An 18,668-nucleotide genomic window follows, 5' to 3' on the forward strand; every position below is an offset into this window, starting at 1 on the left:
GGTTTCACTTACTCATCTTATTTCATGAAATACAACAGTTGTGAAAACAGATTGGAAGAGCCTCTGATGGGAAGGCTAAAGGTCTTGCTTTAAAGTCGCTGCTCTCAAATCTTCTGCTAACATAAAAAGCAAACGCTACTATTCCAGTTGTTTGGGATCACATATTGGCTTAAAGCAAAAGAAGAAATAAGGCCTAGAAACCCACATTTCTAAGAGTAGAAAAGCAGAAGGCTCATAAGTCTGGGAGATGTGCAGAAGCTTAAGGATTTTGTTGTTTCTTCTGCTCTGCCTGATTGTCACAAGGGTGGCAAGCCATGGGGGTCCCAAGGAGCTCCTGTGAGGAGCCAGAAGCTTTGCTAGGTCTTGTCTTCAGCAGCATGTACTTTTGTTTGCTTCCTTCGGCTCTGCCTACACGGGGCTGCTACAGTTAATTATCAGGTGCAGACCTGAGCAGCCTTGGAAAGGCATCTACTGCAGCCTTTCTGCTGCCTTCTCTGCCATTTCTTCCAACTGACCTAATCAGGTCCCTCATGGTGCTGGTGGAAACACAGCGGAAGGTACAATGCCCTAGGAAAGGATTGACATCGCCAAACTTGTCCTTTGTCAAGGTTCTACAAAATGCACTGCCTTACACGAGTAAGGTACTGTCAGCCATTCTGACAATTAACTATCCCTTTACGGCCCCATGTTATCTTCCTACAACACTGACCATGCCACTTCCTTCTGCAGACTGAAGGCCTCTGCAGACTGTGGCCAACTTACAGAGGGAAGCTCAAATACAAGACGATACAAGAATGCCTGTCAAGAGTCTGAACCTACCCCCACCTACTCTTTCCAGCCCTTATCTTTCTACACCAGAGGCATGCAGAGTCAGTTTCTATGCAGGCTGTGATCTTTCAGGCCTCCACACCTCTGCTGTTAGCAGCGTCCCCTTCCGCTCTCTAGCTAGAGAAATTAAGCTTATTTCTTAAGACCCCAAGAAAAGGATTTCTCCTCAGCAAACGCTCCACTAGTCTTCCAAGCAGCCTTTGTAGCCCTCCTCTGTGCTTCTACATTTTGCTTACATTCTTATAGCATTAAAATAACTAAGCGTAGTTATTCAGACTTTGCAAGGGGAATCTCTAAACATTACTTTTTCCCTTACCAGAGCCATCTAAAATCTCCCATTTTTCTGCCTAGTGCAAAGCAAGGTTTCAATGAAATGTCTGTTAATAGAGTCAATGTTGTAAAACACAAACCACACAGTGAGAAATGATGCAATTATTCCATACCAGTTTATTTTAGATATTGTGCTTCAAAAACTTTATCATAAATAACCTTTCATATCATAAAATAACTTAGTCCGATTTATAATAAAACTTCTGAGAATTTAACATCTCATCAAAATACATTAACTTGTAGCTTTAAAATACAATTAATCCTTTTCACTTTCCTTTTACTTGAGGGCATAAAGACAAAAAAAAGTACAAAAACAAAAAACCCAAACTATTGCTACACATTTAAGGTTTCAACAAAGCAGTATTTGGCTTATTTTAATGTAACTCAGCCATCCTAAATCAATAGTTTTCTTTCTTGCACAGTTCTTTGTAGTTTTTGTCCCTTTTGACTTAGATTTCTGTTTCAACACAACTTCCTTCTTTATTTTCACCTCTGTCCATCTGCAAAGTCATCTCCTAGCCCCCATGTAGTTGAACTCACTCAGCCCCTTGACATCAGTTTCTGTAATCCTTGCATCAGCATAGGGAGTAACTGCTTGAGTAACTACAAAGGTATTTCAAAACTTCAGTGCAATTTGGTTCAGTTATTTCCATTGAGATGCCATCACCGTTCGGGAAGATTAATCACTGGAACCCACTGGTCCATGTAGCGACTTTCCCGGCAAAAGCAAATAAGTTGACTTAAGGCAGGATCCTTCCATTGTGATGAATGTGGGTTCTGAGAACAAATTTATAAGAATTACTTCCCCATAGAATGATCAGCTTACGCTACTAATCGTATTACTTTTGAAAGGGCCAAAACCTGAGTATTCTGTAAAGCAGCATTTGGCAAAGTCTAAACACCTGTAATGCACACTGGGCCACAGAATTCTGCGGAATTATCTGTACCATTCTGCACGAGGTTACCATTCGTAAGTCTGCCCTACGAAGCATGCACCCTAGCGGGGCCATAAGTAAAGCAGTTCTGAAAAACATTCTGTGCGCACACGGTGTGAAGCTGCAGGGCGGGCAGCTGAGCGCCACTCTAATCTTCCCTGGCGATGCAGGGCACTTTTCACTGGCAGCAAAAGTAATCAGGGTGCGTGCCACTTCCTTACACCAGTCAAAACAGAGAAAGGACAAAAACAAAAAACCAGAAGACCAAGACAGCACATCCTCTCTCAAAACATTATTCAATCATCAGACTTTTGGGGGGAGGGGATCTAAACAAACACAAAGGTTGAGAGAAAAGAATTCCACTCTGTACACTCCAGAGTATCTCCAACGAATTAATAAGGTCTGTCTCCTACACTATTTCTGTATTTAGCTTTGACAGCAAACGAAGAATGAAGCTGGCTTCTTAATGAAGGGTGAGCCGGGAATTTATTTGGCTTTATCTAATCGGCCCTGCTCTAAGAATTAGTCATCAAGGTAGTGCAGAGGTAGGCAGGGGTAGCTGGGCAGCCTGCTGACTCACAGGGCTATCTTTCGCCGCTGGAGGCCACCCACGAGCTTAGACACGCTCGATACCATCAGAATCCCCGCGAGACCAGCGTCCAGCACGGTCGAGGTCCACCCCAGCAGATTCCGGGCTGCAGCCCCGGGTCCCTTACCGTCACTAGCACGCAGTGCAGGTCAGGGGGGCTGCGAGGCACCCCCGCTCTCCGCCGGGCCCGCATCGCTCTCCAGCAGCAGCAGCTCAGCCAACCGGCCCGGGTTGCTGACCCGCAGGATGTTGATGTCGTTCTCGCAGCAGAACGCCTGGATGAGGGTGAAATGGATCTGCAGAGCCACGTCCCTGTCGTCGTCCTCGTCTGCAGCCAGCAGGCACAGTACCACGTTGTCGGGGTCGCTGCGGGCAGCGGGGCAGCGGTGAGTGCACACCGTCCGGGGAGCGCGGGGTAGAGGCGGGCGGGCGGGCGGGCGGGCAGGCGGGAGGCAGGGGAGCGGGCGGCCGGGGCCACTTACACATTGAGCAACTTGGCGGCCTCGTACACGCCGACGGTGATGGTGCGCTGACTCCGCGCCTTGCTGAGCACTTCCTCCAGGGCATCTCCCACCGTGTCCATCCTGCGGGCCGCAGGGCGAGAGCGGGTCAGCCGGGTCTCCGGCCGGGAGACGGGCAGCGGCCACCGAGTCCGCAGGCACACTTACCTTTCGGTCTTCTGCTCTGCGGCCGAGAATTCCTCCAAAGTCATATTGCAAGTGCGGGTCCCTCACGCGGCGCGCGGGCTGCTCCTGCCCCCCCCCAGTGCGCGGCGCCGGCTCTGCGCTCGCTCGCTCGCTCGCTCGCTCCCACCCGCCCGCTTCTCGCCTGAGTCCCCGTCGGTGACGACTGCACAGCTGCCTCCGGGCCACTGAAGGACAAAGGGCCCCCGATTCCGGAGTTATGGGGCCAGCCCTCAGCCAATCACGACCGGATCTATTTGCATGCGAAGCACCCATTGGCTTATGCAAATTAGCAGACTTTGACACTCAATCCCTAACTCCAGCAGCCCAGGCAGAGTTGAGCGGAAGGGGGCGGAGCTACGCGGGAGGTAAGCCCACATAATGAGAGTGGTGCCGAAACCGGGTTGGTGGGGTCCTGAGCCAGCTCTGGGAGTTGGTGGAGCCATCTGGTGCGGAGGGCTTTGCTGAGGTTCAAGTGTCCTCAGCTCGGACTGAAAACAGCCTGCCAATTGTTTTTCTAGTTGTGGACATCTTGTGATTGTCGTCTCGTGTTGTTTGTGTTCAGGGGCTGGTTTTACAATTTATTTCCAGGGTTAATGCACCCCGGTCTAGCTGTTATTAGTAAGCAGATTATATTTAAAGAGTGTCCAGATATGACAGGAAAGAGCTTGCTTCAAGAAGTATTGTTTATATGTAAGTTTCGGGCAATGCTACTTATTCACAGTAGTATTCTTTTGGTGCCCTGATGGCTGGCTTGATTTATTTTTGGTTGGTTGCAAGAATTTGAAGCTCCAAATAGAAAACCCAGCACACTGGTGTGTAGTGATGGCACGGTACCAAGTTGGAATCTTTTCCACGAAAAGCCGGTAAAACTTCTGCCCATTCCATATAAGGTGGGTGGGGGGAGCTGGTGATCACATGCCTAACGAGCCAAATTCACCACTCTTAAAATCTTTCCTGAGGACACCTTCTGATCAGGTAAGAGCTGAGAGACAAATTACGGTAATCACAGGATCCACAGTCTAAATTCAATATGCTCATGCCATTCCCTGGGCGTCCCTTCACAGGCAAGAGTATGACACCACCTTCCACTGCCTATGATCTCACTCTGAATTACTGATGCTGAATCATGAAGCTGTAACCATAGAATATTTTAGCCATGTGCTAAAATTTCACCTTTGAGATAATGGCAACTTGTAGGTGGAAGGCAAAACTTCATAACTGCAAGCAGGAGTCACACATTAAAAAAATTTTTTAATGCAGACTTTTACTGAGTACTTCAAAAGTCCCTTTGTTTTATGAGCTTATTTGCTAAATACAAAAGCATTGCCCCATCCTACTGAAGTACCCGAAAGTGGCAAAATTGTCTCTCATATGTTTGCATTCGTAACAGTGCTTATCCTGAAAGTCACTGGGAAGCTTATAGTTAACAGAAGTAAATTTTGCAGGGGTACATGTGAATTTTGCATCCTTAAGTTTTTTTCTTGTCAACAAAATATTTTCCAATTTCCTTGATCTTAACTTAATGGAAGGAAAAGTGATAGGTTTGTTTTTTAGTTCACTTATTGGAGATGGACTTTTGCATTCAATCCCTAAGGGCTTTGTCATCAAGAGACAATGTTGAGTAAAGAAACGAGTATCAGTATATGGCTCACCCTAAGGGTGTTTGTATACCTCATACCTGTACTTTAAATCTTTACATGGGATATACTTGTTAAAGAGTTTCTCAACATTGGGCCTGGGAGTCTAGCTCAATGGTAGAGCAGTTTCCAAGCATGCTCCAGGCCCAGGCCCAAAATTTTATCCCTAGCCCTGCAAGATAACAACAAGGACAAAATTTCAACATTGAAGTTTAGGCTTCAATTGTGATGGCTAACAGTGATTTTCACCTTAATGGGGATCTAGAATAATCACTAACATAAGCCTCTGGGCATGTCTGTGATGGATCATCTAGACTAGGTTAGTTGAAATGGGAAGACCCCTCTAAATGGACAGTAGTATTCCATGGGCTAGGAGTCATCACCACATATAAAAAAGACAGCTAGCTTAGCCTGGGCATTCTTGGCTCATTCCTGCCTGGGGATGCCAGGTGAATAGCAGCTTTCTGCTCTTGCTGTCAGGTCTTTCCGGGATGCACTCTATCCAGGAACTGAGAAATACAATAAACCCTTCCTTCCTCAAGCTGCCTCTGTCAGGGATTTTGTTCCAACAACAAGACAAGTAACAACACAGGCAAGCACTAAAGCATTTTCAACTATGTAAAACTAAAATCACACAAAATTATCTGAGTCATCTTTTGGAGATAGGTGAACTGTGTTCCCTAGAACTCGAGGGTTCTACCTATTAGAGATTTTTTAGAAGTTCTCTGGAAGGAATTGTGATTGCAAACTGAACAGAGAATTAGACGAGCACGTGACGGCAGAGACTATGACTTCATCAGCTTGGTGTCTTCAACACCCAGCACAAGTCCTATATTCAATAGCAAAAGTGAGTGTCATGAGTTGAAAAGAATCTGAAAATTAACCAACACCTCACAATCCCACAGTTCTGTGCACGAATTCCCAGAGGATCCACCTTTAACATAACTTCAAAACACAAGCACTGAGCTATTCCTGGTCTTTGACCTACAAAGACCTCATAATCCAATTGTCATACACATGGTATTAGTCAGGGTTCTCTAGTTCCAAAATAGCACTGTTAGTAGCACCAATCTTGTGAGATTCTTGTACAAATATATATATATATATATATATATATATATATATATATATGGGATTTATTAGAATGACTTATAGGCAGGCTTTGGTCCATCTAGTCCAACAGAGGCTAGCTATGAAAATCAAATGCAGAAGTTGCTCAGTCCATGATGTCTCAGTTAGTTTTCAATACATGCTGGAATCCCAAAGAAGTAGATTCTAATGTCAGTGAGGGAAGGGACTTGCTGGCAAGGCTAGAGCAAACAGGCAAAGAGCAAAGGCTTCCTTCTTCCATGTCCTTATGTAGGCTTCCGACTCAAGGTGTGGCCCAGATTCAAGGTGTGTCTTCCCGCCTCAAGACCAATGTTAAAGGTGTGTGTCTTGCCACCTCAAGACCCAGATTGAAGGCATGTGTCTTCCTGCCTCAGGGTCTGGATTAGAAGTCGGTCTTCCTATTTTAAGAAAAAAAAAAAGAATCCCTCACTGATGTGCCCTCCATTTTTGAAGTTTAGATTATTCCAGGTGCAGTTAAGCTGACAACCAAGAATAGCCATCACGCCCGTGCTTTAATTGGATTTTGGGACAAAATGGTATTTGTTGTCATCAGCTAGCTGTAACTATAGCTGTTACCAGTCCTATAACTTTCTCATATGAGTGGAAGCTATGGGACAGTAGAACCACGGACTGTTTACACCAATTCAGACGAAACGTAGCACGATAGTGCCCCAATAAAGTCAGTTATATTAAGTTAAAAATGTGTATAAAATAGTGAAACATTGTTTTAATCCCTCAAAAGCTGTTCTCCATGCTATGTTTAGCCTTATAAAAATGGCATTTTATCCAAGTCTTGAAGGAGTCTTCTGGTATTTAAAAATAATCATGCCATATTTTCTGACTCAGCTTGTGTCATAATGCCTCATTGCTGAGTCTACCCAGAGTGTTTCATCGGGGATTGTCTTCTGTGCCTGTTATGGTTGGAAATAGGAACTACATTCAGCTTCCCTGCTAGCTTGCAGTTGTATACTAGAGACCCTGGATCATAGTGTTTATAATCAGCATTTCTCCAAAATATGAAGTTATTGTATTGGTTAGGGTTTCTTTTGCTGTGGTAAAACACAGTGACTGAAAGCAACTTGAGAAGGAAAGGGATTATTTGGTTTTCACACCCTGAATCACAGTCCATTGAGGGAAATCAAGGTAGGAACTCAAACGAGGCAGGATCCTGGAGGCAGAAGCTGATGCAGAGGCCATGGAGGAGTGCTGCTTACTGGCTTGCTCCTCATGGCTTACTCAGCCTGCTTTTTTATAGAATCCATGACCAGGGGTTGTACAACTTACAATGGTCTGGGCCCTCCCAAAGAAGTCACTAGTTTAACACATTACAGCTTGCCTACAGCTCAATCTTACGGAAGCGTTTTTCTCAGTTCCCTCCTCTCATATGACTCCAGCTTGTGTCAAGTTAACATCAACTCTCCAACATAGGTACTATTTTGTCTGTTTGTGACAAGGCCTCACGTTCTCAGTCCTCCTACTTCAGCCTCCTGAGCGCTGGAATTATAGGTATGCACTACCACACCCTCTTAATGTTATTTTTAGACTGCTCCAGGTAGTTCCAGGTATTGAAGTACAGAGGACTAGAATGACATTTTAGTTATATTTATAAAAATTCTAAATGGCTGTGTCTGGAAATTGTGGGAAAATATATAGTAGATAATTATCAAATTGTTTTACTGCTTTGCAAATTAAAATCTTTGTGACATCATTCTCATTCTTATCATACATGCATTCCTATTACTGGTTCTATAATATAGAATTACAGTGTTTCCCTCTTTAAATGCTACTGACAGGAAAGTGCTTGGTTTAGAGAATTACAATGTTTCCTTTATTTAAAAAGTAGCCGATGCTATGGACAGAAAAGTGCTTGTTATTTCATTGTGAGGTAGGTCACTGTCCACTGCCTAAAACTGAAAATTGTAAATTATAAAATCACAAGGCTTCAGTTTTTTGTTGCTCTTGTTTATCTGCATAGGATTGATAAGACTATTTTTTTCAAAGCAAGCCTGTGAGTTTGCCTCCATTTTTCTTACAGAAGATTATTTGGATAAAATTTACTGCCACCAAAAAATGTGTCTTTTCTTGGGACCATCACTTCCCCTTGAGTTTGTTGTGGCTTAGATATGAAAGTTACCACTCCACCCCACCTCACCCCCACACGCAGGCCCCAAACTTCAGGCATGGAAGTCTTGGTCTACAGTTGGCGGTGCTACTTTAGGAGCTGGAGCCTAGCTGAAGAGGAAGGTAACTGGGGACACGCTTCTGAAAGGCATACCTAGTTCCTTGTCCCTTCCTCTCTCTTGCCTCCTTTCTACCAGGAGGTAGGTAAGTAGCCTTTGCCTCATGTTCCCATGCCATGATGGCCTCACAACAGTCAACAGAGCATTCGCAACAACTCTGAGGTGTAACAAGTCTTTCCCTCATTAATTATGTCAGGTATTGTTTTCTTTACAGCAATGAGAAGTGTGTCTAAAACACACATGAAGGCTTGGTTTCTTGGAGCATCACAGTGATGGGAAAAAGTCTAAGATGGCCATGGGGATCTCTACTCTCCCTTGAGCGTGAGCTTGCTTTAACTGATAAAATATGATAAAATAGGGTTTTGCATTCCATTGCAAAGAGGAAAGGACTGCAGTTGTAATTAAGGTCCCTAATCAGTTGACTCTGCATGAAAGGGAAACTCTCCTGAATATCTGTGACTCAGACAGATAAGGCATGTGGGTGCATGTTCATGTGTGTGTACAAGTGTGTGCCTGCCTATGATGTGTTCAGGGGATAACCTGGGGAGGCAGACACCTTGTTTTTTGAAATAGCTGTCTTCTTGGCCCAGAACTGACCATATCGGGGAGGTTGGCCAGCTTGCAAGCCACAGAGACCTGACTGGTTCTCCCTCTTCTGTGCTGAGATTAGTATGCATACACCCACCACTGTACCGAGCATTTTAAATGAAATCTAGAAAACCAAACTCAGATTCTCATGCTTGCACCAGAAGCACTTTACCAATGAAGCTATCTCTCCAGTCCCAGCTGAAGTCTTTAGGGGAAAACTAGACTTTCTCTAAAGAGAGACTGAATATCCTTTTCCATTGCTGACTTGAAAGAAGCAAACTACAGTAACAATTAGTTGTTCTAACAGTTTGTGATGCTGAGAAACAGGTCCTTCCCCATCAAACTTCTAGATGAGAATGTAGCCTGACCAACACTGATTTCAGCATGCTGTGACTCAGAGAGGGAGGCCCAGTGATCGATCTGTGGGGTTAGACTACTAGTACTATTACATACTGTTATTATTAGTCTATTAACTAAATTTGTTTTAGAGACTTTCACATACACACAAAATACATATTGACCACTCTCATCCTCCACTACCCAACCACCCCATCAACACTTGTTATGAAATATTGGTTTAAGATGTGTTACATTTGTTTATGTGGTGGAATATTTGTTAAATGATATAAAGATGTGTCGCATTCTTTTATGCTGCATTTGTTTAGCTCTACAAATCTGTGTTATAGTGCCTGTCTAAAACACCTTATTGGTCTAATAAAGAGCTGAACAGCCAATAGCTATGCAGGAGAAAGAAATATGTGGGGCTGGCGGGCAGAGAGAACAAATAGGAGACTGAAGAGAAAAGAAAGGAGAAAAGGAGAACATGACACCAGGGGCTAGCCACCCAGCTACACAGCCAGCCACAGAGTAAGAAGGAAACAAAGGAATAGAGAATAGAGAAAGGCAAAATCCTAGAGGCAAAAGGTAGACAGGATAATTTAATTAAGAAAAGCTGGCTAGAAAAAAGCCAATCTAAAGCCAGACATTCAAAATTAAGAATTAAGTCTCCATGATTCATTTGGGAACTGGGTGGTGGGTGAGCAAAGAAAAAAAAAAAAACAATAAACATCCCTCCCCAAAAATCTCTGCATTGCATTTATGACTTTTCACTTTGTTTTGTGACCCACTGAGATTAACCAATGTTGTCAGTGTGATGCCAGGTTTGATGACCCTGGCTTCCTGGGGCACCTGCACTCACATAAACATACCCATAAACATACATGATTAAAGATAAATCTTTTTTTAAATCCTTAATTTTTTTACACTAATTTTACTTTTTTAGACTTGTTTTACTTTGTGTGTATGTATGATACATATGTGTGATGTATGTATGTGCGATATATGTGTCTGTATGTATGTATGTGTGTGATGTATGTATATGATTTGTATGTGTATTACGTGTATGTATGATATGTGTGATGTTCGTGCCTGTGTGTGGTATGTGTGTGTATGCTATGTGTGTGTGAGTTGTATATGCACACACAGGCACATATGTGTTGAGGTCAGAAGACAACTTTCAGGAATTCTGTCCTTCCACCATGGGGGTCCTAGAAATCCAATCAAATTCAGATTGTCAGACTTGCGGGCAAGTCTACTGAGCCTTCTTGCCCTATGTGTTGTTTGAAGCCATTAAATGTGGTAATTTAATACCTCCCATGTAAAATACTAATACACTATCCCCAGACCCACCATTTTAGGGTATAGAGAATACTCCATGGCAACTCTCTTCTGCTATAAAGAACCATGGTAGCTTGACTTGGTGGCATATGCTTGTAATCTCATATTCTGGAGACAGAAATAGGAGGGTCACTGCTTCTGAGTCAATCTAGCCTATATTGAGAGAAAGGGGCAAGAGAGAGTGATGGAGTCGCGGTATTGTGAGCAGTTTGGGCCAGCTGCCCTTGTTACCTCCAGATGCTCAAATCTCACCAGCCAATCCAGGTGGCAAAATAAGAGTACTAGAGTCCTTCAAGAGGCCTCTCACAGCATGCCCCTACCTACCTCTCAACTGGAAAGTTTACCTCAAAGACGTCCTTTCCAGGAGCAATTTCTGAGAGGCTGTGTTCAACAGGCTGATCCTCGTAAGGAAAGTGAGTGCTTGGAGGTGGTAGTCAACTATCACAGGCCTGTCCCTGCTCCTTAGACAGACCCAGAGTTTCCTTCTTCCTCTGAAAAGCTCTGTCCTTGAGCCTCTTCTCTGTGTATCCTCGTAGTCTTGATGACCTCATCTGGTCTGATGGCCTTAAAATTTATACTCCAGTGACTACCACATGTATATGCAGTCTGCTGAGCCTTGCTGCTTACTCATCGTTATCAGTAAGCATCTCAAACTTCCAGAAGTTGCACTGCTTCTTGCTCTTCGAAATCCGTTTCTGTTGTAGGTTGGTGGCATTACCGTTCCTCCCACTGAGTCCTTGCTGTCTCAGCCCAGTCCCACTCTATCAGCAAATACTATTGGCCCCGCCTCCAAATGTAAAATCATGCAACCTTTTCTTACTATTGCTGCTAAATCCCACTTAGATGAATGTAGCTACTGGTCTCTGCCCTGTTCACCTCTAGAAGCCAAAGGGTAAAAGTCTTGACACCTCGGTGCCCTCCATACCATGGATCCACACCATGCAAAGGTGGATCCTTCTTTTAAAACACTTCACCATTCATCCTCTGACACATGAGTCTTACTTAAAAAGTTAGGCTACCTGATGGTCCTCTCTTGGTCATCCCAGTTCTCAAGTATAAGTTCCATGGTTAGAATTTTGGTTTGTGCATTGACTTATCTCCGAGTGACCAGAACAGTGCCTTACATACAACAGACCCTTAAAGATTTAAATCAGATCTTGTGCTGGAGAAAGATGTATATATGGACTTAGAGTTGTGGTGAATAGTCTAAAAGACAGGCCTGTAAATCTTCTACTCTCTTGTACATACCAGAATGGAAGTTGTCTTGAGGAAATATAATTTTGCCTGTGACCTTGTTTAAGCACAGAAGGTTGTGACCCTAATAATCTGCATATTACTCTTTATACTCCCACCATGCCACCCTACTCTTTTTGTTGCACGGATGGGTTGCTCAGAGCCATCACCTGGTGTGTTTTGTAAACTAAGGGTTGGTGAACTCTACTAGCCTACGCTGGACTCGAATAAAACTTAATAGGTAAAAACTTGGTTAATTGCCAAGTTCAAGACTTGTTCTTTCAGTATAGTATAAGCAGATTATAATGATAGGAAAACAATCTTTAACATTGGCCGGGGCATGTTTGCTTTTATGCTGAGGACATTATTATGCTCTATCGCTGAGTGAAATCCCAAAATTCTGAAAGGTTTTTTGGCTGTGAGTTTTACAGAGCAAAGATGGAGTACAAACAAGGAAACCAAAAACAATTTTTTTTACAAAATTAAAAGCAAAAGAAATGAAGAATGAAGGGAAATTAGAGCAGGCTTTACTACAATTTCATTTTTACCCTTCCCAGGCAATAAATGTTATACTATAAGATGTCATCAGCCCACTATAGCAGTCTGTACTTTAGGGACACGCCTGTGCTTCATGGACCACATCAGTGTGCTGCAGAGTGATGGACTGTGTTTAACATTCTCATGTTCACATATATGATTTTTACCATATGTTTTGGCTCATCTCCTTAAGACCCAGGAATGAGACGTAGTCGTGTTAATACCACTGGCCACTAAATACAAATGAGCCATGCATTTTCTCAGCTGGAGCCTCAGAGGGTGAGCAAGCCGTCCTCTCTGTTGCAGGCAGCCTCACTACAGATACAAGAAGAGCTGCTTGCTGACTTACTTGGTTACTTATATTTTATACCTCATTTGTATTTAAGGAAGTTTTGAAGTGATGCTATAAAAGATTTTATAGCTACTTTGTATAAGTAGCCAGCTATGATCAACCTAGTTTGATGTTCTGCGGAGGATGTGCATTAGATAACGTTATGTAAGGCAGGTTGCCTATTGGCTCTATCCCTCAGTTTCTTCATTTGTCAAATGGTTATGAAACTTAACAAAAGCCCCAGAATTCTCTTTTCTCCAAAAAACACAAACACAGCCAGCAGCTGAGGTGTGACTGTAGTAGTCTAAAGGGACTGGGAGGAGGGGTAGGCATTGGCTTCCACTCAGCCCCTGCTCACACACCCATCCATTCAGCCCAGCCATAGCCCTTGAGATGCACTTGGATCACAACTGGAAATAAGAAGGTTGTTCTCCAAGACCATCCCAGATCCAACATTCTCTACTTATTGTTATTCTAGCATTTCCTGCAGTCACTGAAACATGTCTTATCACCACCAAGAGTGGGGGGAGGAAAAAGGGGAGAGGGAGGAAGGAGGGGAAGGGAAGCAGGGCGGGAGACACGGAGACAGAAAGGCAGTGTTTTGGTCTTAAAAATTCAATCACCATAGAATGTGTCCAAGAATCCAAAACACATTTTTCACATCTTTGATACCGTTTTTTAAAATTTCCATTCTACCTCCAGAGTTCAGTTGAAGCTCTCTCACAACTTGCTGCATTAACATCAACATATTGTCTGGTTACCAAATGCCATGGTGCACGGTTTGGCACTGTGTCCTAATAAGCAGGCCACACCTGGGAGCTGCTGGGAACTCGCGCATCAGAGAACATCTACAACAGATGGTAAAACGACTTCAGCCAGGTGGGGCTCTTGTTTAATGACCGTCTGAATTAGGTTTGGTTAATTTGGCGTGTCTCTAATTATCCCCAGCAACTGGACCCTCAACTCTATTTTAGAAGTTTGGATTTATATATTGCATGTAAACTATCAACACAAGCCCATCTGTGACTCTGAAGCTATACACATGTGGCCTTGAATCCAGCCGCAGCTCCGATTTCTTTGCTTTGCGCCACAGGGGGCCTTCAAGGCAGTCCTGTCCCATGCTCTGCTGTCTACTTTTCTCGGCCTTGTTGCCATCCACAACAGGCGTATTTCCCTTCACTCTTTGCTAAGGTTTGTTTTTTAATCAATAAAGAAAGCTTCTTTTAAACTAGCATACCTATTAGCATGGTATTCAAAAATCAAGGATGTCTAGGCCCATGTGGTGGCACATGCCTATAATTCCAGCACTTGGAATACAGAACATTCTTTTTCTAGGGATAAAAAACATACAAATGAAATTTTAGAACAAGGTTAACTGAGATAATATGTATTTGTTTAGCACTTATAGTACATGGCATATAGTAAAATGACATACATTGTTAATGATATGACACCTTCTTTACATTTTATTTGTTCTGATTTCTTTTCATCTAAATAAAGCAGTATGTTTATTTTTCATTTTCTCTAACATTTAGACTATTATTGATGGTAACAAAAATACTGGACTTCCCTGTCTACCCACTGTGGTGAAAACATTGTTTGAATTTCAATACAACCTCAGCTACAGCCAATCTACATGGTCCTTCTTGGGTGAAGTAAGCCTTCTTATAAGAGTTTTGACAATATAAATGATGTATTTCTGTGTGCTAAAGTGTTGGCCTTGATGTTAGGCAAATATTTCTCATCTGTGTCTCTTTAAGTAGCAAACAATGATTTTCCCAAACCCATTTTGAATGCCCTTATGTTTTCTTTCATCCTCTGATGACTTCCTGTATTTATGAATTTTCAATTCAGCAACTGCAACCTCAACATCTGCACCCACCCACCTTAGGGCACGTTAATTAGCTGATTGTATCCAGCAACTAACGTAGGCCAGTGCTCAGGGAACCAAAGGGACAGACTGAAATGGTTCAGGAATGTAGCAGCTGGCTAGCAGGCAGAACCTCAGAACAGGCCATGACTGACATGGATAACACTGTTGCTCCCAGAATTGGGTTGCAGGGCCAGGAACACCCCCACCACACATACACACACACACACACACACACACACACACACACACATCACCCCTTGCCACTACTGCGGGTGCTGGTGCTGGAGGGCTGGGAAACATTATCAACTCCCAGTTGTCATTTGATCTCCATCTGGCTGCTGTCGTTAGAGATGCCTTTTATCACTTGCCAGAAGTGTAAGCTGAAGACATTTCTGTTTCTCGCAGATCTTTGCTTCTGGTCCTTGCTTTTCTACTCTTCAAATGATTTTGTCTGTATGTTTCCCATCATTGGAAACAAAGAAATCACCCACGAACTGTCATGTCTCAGTGAACCACACTTAGCAACAGATTTTTTTTCCTCTCAAATCACCATGTGTGTTAATGATCGTGTGTGAGGACAGATGCATGTGGGTCACAGAGAGCACACTGACGTCAATCTCCTGCCATCTTGCTTAAGACAGGATCTCTTGTCTGCAGCTGCATAAGCCAAGCTAGGTGGCCCGTAGGCTTCTGTGGATTGCCTACCTTCTTCCTCAGAGATTAGAGGTGCTAGCTACCACATCTGGCTGTACATGGGTTCTGAAGATTTGAACTCAAGAATTTACCCTTCAGCACTTCATCCCCGAGCCATTTTCCCAAGCCTGTGAATACATCCTTTAAAACAGAAGTTCCAAAGGCAGTCCATGACTTTGTTGACTTCAAATATATTTTTGATTTAGTGTGATTTTAAATTTTTTATAAATGTGAGCTTGGCTTGTATGAACTCATGTCGTGGCATGTTTTGGGGGTTATAGTTCACAGCAGCCCAGCCGTATAATGATGTGGTTCTCCACAAATTCAACAATAAATATAGCAGTAATGTGTCATTGACTGGGTCTTTTGACAGTTTAACTATCTAAAAGTGGCAGAATGCATTCTGAGGTGATGCTTCCCATACTGTGTCAACTAGAACGTTCTGCTGTCAGCCTAATGACTTACTGTTCTGGTCATCCGTTAGCTAGGAGTCAGTTCTTAGTCAAGGAAGTTCTTTAGGGGATGATTTCACATTTCACATGAGCTGCTGCAGGGGATGCTGGGTATCATAGGCTCCACACATCTCCAAACAAACTTAGAACCCTGGTTTTATGTAGCAAATAATCCTATAAGAGATAGTAATAAAGAACCTTTATTATGTTCTTAGTACACTATTATTTTTAAAATTAAAAGATACAACTTTCTGTACAATTCCATGTATATATGTGTGTAGAAATAATTTGAAAGGCCACCTGTTAAAATCCTCTGTGAGTATAATATCAAAAGCCATGCTTTTTTTTTCTTCTCAAACTTTATTAATGTATTCTTAATAAACGTATTTAACTTAAGGCATTTTAAAGTGAGGCTGGAGAGATGGTTCAGCAATTTAAGAGCACTTGTTAATCTTGTAGAAGATGTGGGTTCCATTCCCAGCACCCACCAAGTGGCTCACAACTGTCTGTAAGGCCAGTTTCAGGGATCCTGATCCTCTTCTGGCCTCTGTGAACACAGCAAACACATGGTGCACAGACAAAACACCCATACATCTGAACAATAGAGTGATTAAATTTTTTAAAATATTTTATTTATTATGTATACAATCTTCTGTCTGTATGCCAGCGAAGGGCACCAGATTTCATTCAAGGTGGTTGTGAGCCACCATGTGGTTGCTGGGAGTTGAACCCCGGTCCTCTGGAAGAACAGCCAGTGTTCTTAACCACTGAGCTATCTCTCCAGCCCAGAGTGATTAAATTTTTAATTGAAATTTTTTGAGGTGAAATTTGTCTTCAGTGAAGCACAAGATGCTTGTGTAACTCCATAAAGATACAAGGGCAAATCAAGCTTTGACCCTAATGGTGATGTATTTCAATAAGTCATATAATTCCTGGATCATGCCAGAAGACTTCCTCCTGTCCATCCCACTTGATTGCTACATCCCATAAGCAACTTCTGTTCTTATTCAATCAGAACAGTTAACTTAGGTAATTTCCCTATTATATTATGTATATGCATGCATCTACTGTGTTGTTTGGTTGGTTACCTTTTTTGAGACAAAGTCTTACCATACAGCTTTGGGACCAAGCTCTCAATCTTTGTGCCTCAACTGTCTGAGTCTTGGAATTACAGATATCATCTCCATCTAACTCACAACAGTGTGTGTGTGTGTGTGTGTGTGTGTGTGTGCGTGCGCGTGCGCGCATGCGCGCGCGCAGGTACACATGTATGAATAATAGTATCAACATGGAGGTCAGAGGACAGCTTTATAGAATGTAGAGTGTAGTTATTTTCCTTGCCTGCTGCTTTGGTTTTCTCCCTGCCAGCCAGTAAATAACTCAGTGAGTGCTGTTCGTTAGTCAACAAACATTTCTTTGCCATTGGACAGTTATTTCTTATTGTGTCATGGATTTGCTCAACTCTGGATATATAATGGTGAAATGATAGGCATGGTCCCTAACCTCATAGAGGGATCTTGTGGGGGAGGTTGATGCTGTTTAATAACAGGTAGAATAGCACTCAGGGAAATCGAAGAGGAAGGAGATGGGCAAACCTGAAAAAACAGCAAGGATCTTTCTTTGACTAATGACTAATTATGATGAATAAGGAATGGATGTCAAAAGTGATTCCGGATTGTATGAGAAACTTGGTTAATTAATTTCATTTTAATCATGGATGACAGAAAAGAAGTCCACGACTCCAGGATCAACTATGATGGGGATTAGACTTCTACTGTGCATTGGAGAGACAAAATTGACTTGACAGCTAATATAGAGTAAAATAAGAATTGGAAGGAATTGAACTTAGTGCCCACCAGCCCTGCTCTTGGGTTTCTGTTCTTCCTCTTACCCATTCTCTTCAACTGTGCCTCACAGCCCTTCTGAGTATTTCTGAGTATCTACTAACTTATCCCTATTTAGGTGATTGATGGCTGCTCCTTGTGGCTCTGAGATGGATTTTTTTTTTTTTTACTCTTCTCATTGGAGTCTTTGTATTTTAAAGGGAATGGATGGGGCGTTGGTGGCACATGCCTTTAATCCCAGCACTCGGGAGGCAAAGGCAGGAGGATCTCTGTGAGTTTGAGGCCAGCCTGGTCTACAGAGCGAGTTCCAGAACAGCCTCCAAAACAATACAGAGAAACCCTGTCTTGAAAAACCAAAAAAAAATTTGCTCTTAAATGGAATGGATATTAGCAGGGTAGGATGGGTCAAAGACCCGGTTTTTAGAATTACAATTTCTTAGCAAAAAAAAAAAAAAAAAAAAAAAAAAAAAGAGCTTTTCAGGCTTGTGTGTGCAAAGACCCACTTTACTTATCTCTCTTGCTTCTTCATATTTTTCCTTGCCTTTCCCAACATTTTTTTAAAGATTTATTTATTTATTATGTATACAGCCTTTTTGCCTGCATGTATTCCTGCACAACGGAAGAGGGCACAGATCTAGATCTCATTATAGATGGTTGTGAGCCACCATGTGGTTGCTGGGAATCGAACTCAGGACCTCTGGAAGAGCAGCCAGTGCTCTTAACCGCTGAGCCATCTCTACAGCTCCCTTTCCCAATATTTTTTGTGACCTTTTTTGTTGATCAGTTGTCTTTGCTTGGGATCCTAGCTCTGTGACTTTGGAAAATTTGCTTAACATACCAAATCTCTGCTTAAGTATCTTTGGTGTATTATACCGTTGTTGATGGGTTTGGTGTCTTGCCCGTGACGGTTTTTCAGTGCTACCACTACACATCTCTTTGGATCTATCGCTGAGATCCTAGACTCAGAAACTCTCTCAGACATAGTTAGCCTCCATAGGTAGACTTTATATACTATCACATGGATCTCTTTCCTGGCCTGCAGGGACCTGACATCTATGAGAGATGGTCATTAGTCCCACTGAGTT

General features: G+C 42.8%; 1 protein-coding gene and 1 long non-coding RNA gene across 2 annotated transcripts in view; one reads left to right on the top strand and one right to left on the bottom strand.

The window, feature by feature from the left end:
- Positions 1–1,255: 1,255 nt before the first annotated feature.
- Positions 1,256–3,542, bottom strand: Gadd45a (growth arrest and DNA damage inducible alpha). Its single transcript, XM_005076070.4, is given in 5 exon segments — positions 1,256–1,935; positions 2,810–2,839; positions 2,841–3,048; positions 3,165–3,266; positions 3,351–3,542. Coding segments are annotated over 5 exon segments (498 nt in total). The 5' UTR covers positions 3,395–3,542; the 3' UTR covers positions 1,256–1,821.
- The window catches only part of LOC110341985, a 43,846-nt gene continuing 28,119 nt past the window's right edge, over positions 2,942–18,668 (top strand). The window contains exon 1 of the long non-coding RNA XR_005874013.1: positions 2,942–3,068. This is a non-coding gene — a long non-coding RNA (uncharacterized LOC110341985). The remainder of the gene's footprint in view (positions 3,069–18,668) is intronic.

Source organism: Mesocricetus auratus, unplaced genomic scaffold (genome assembly GCF_017639785.1).
Source record: "Mesocricetus auratus isolate SY011 unplaced genomic scaffold, BCM_Maur_2.0 Super-Scaffold_100676, whole genome shotgun sequence".
Classification (NCBI taxonomy): domain Eukaryota; kingdom Metazoa; phylum Chordata; class Mammalia; order Rodentia; family Cricetidae; genus Mesocricetus; species Mesocricetus auratus.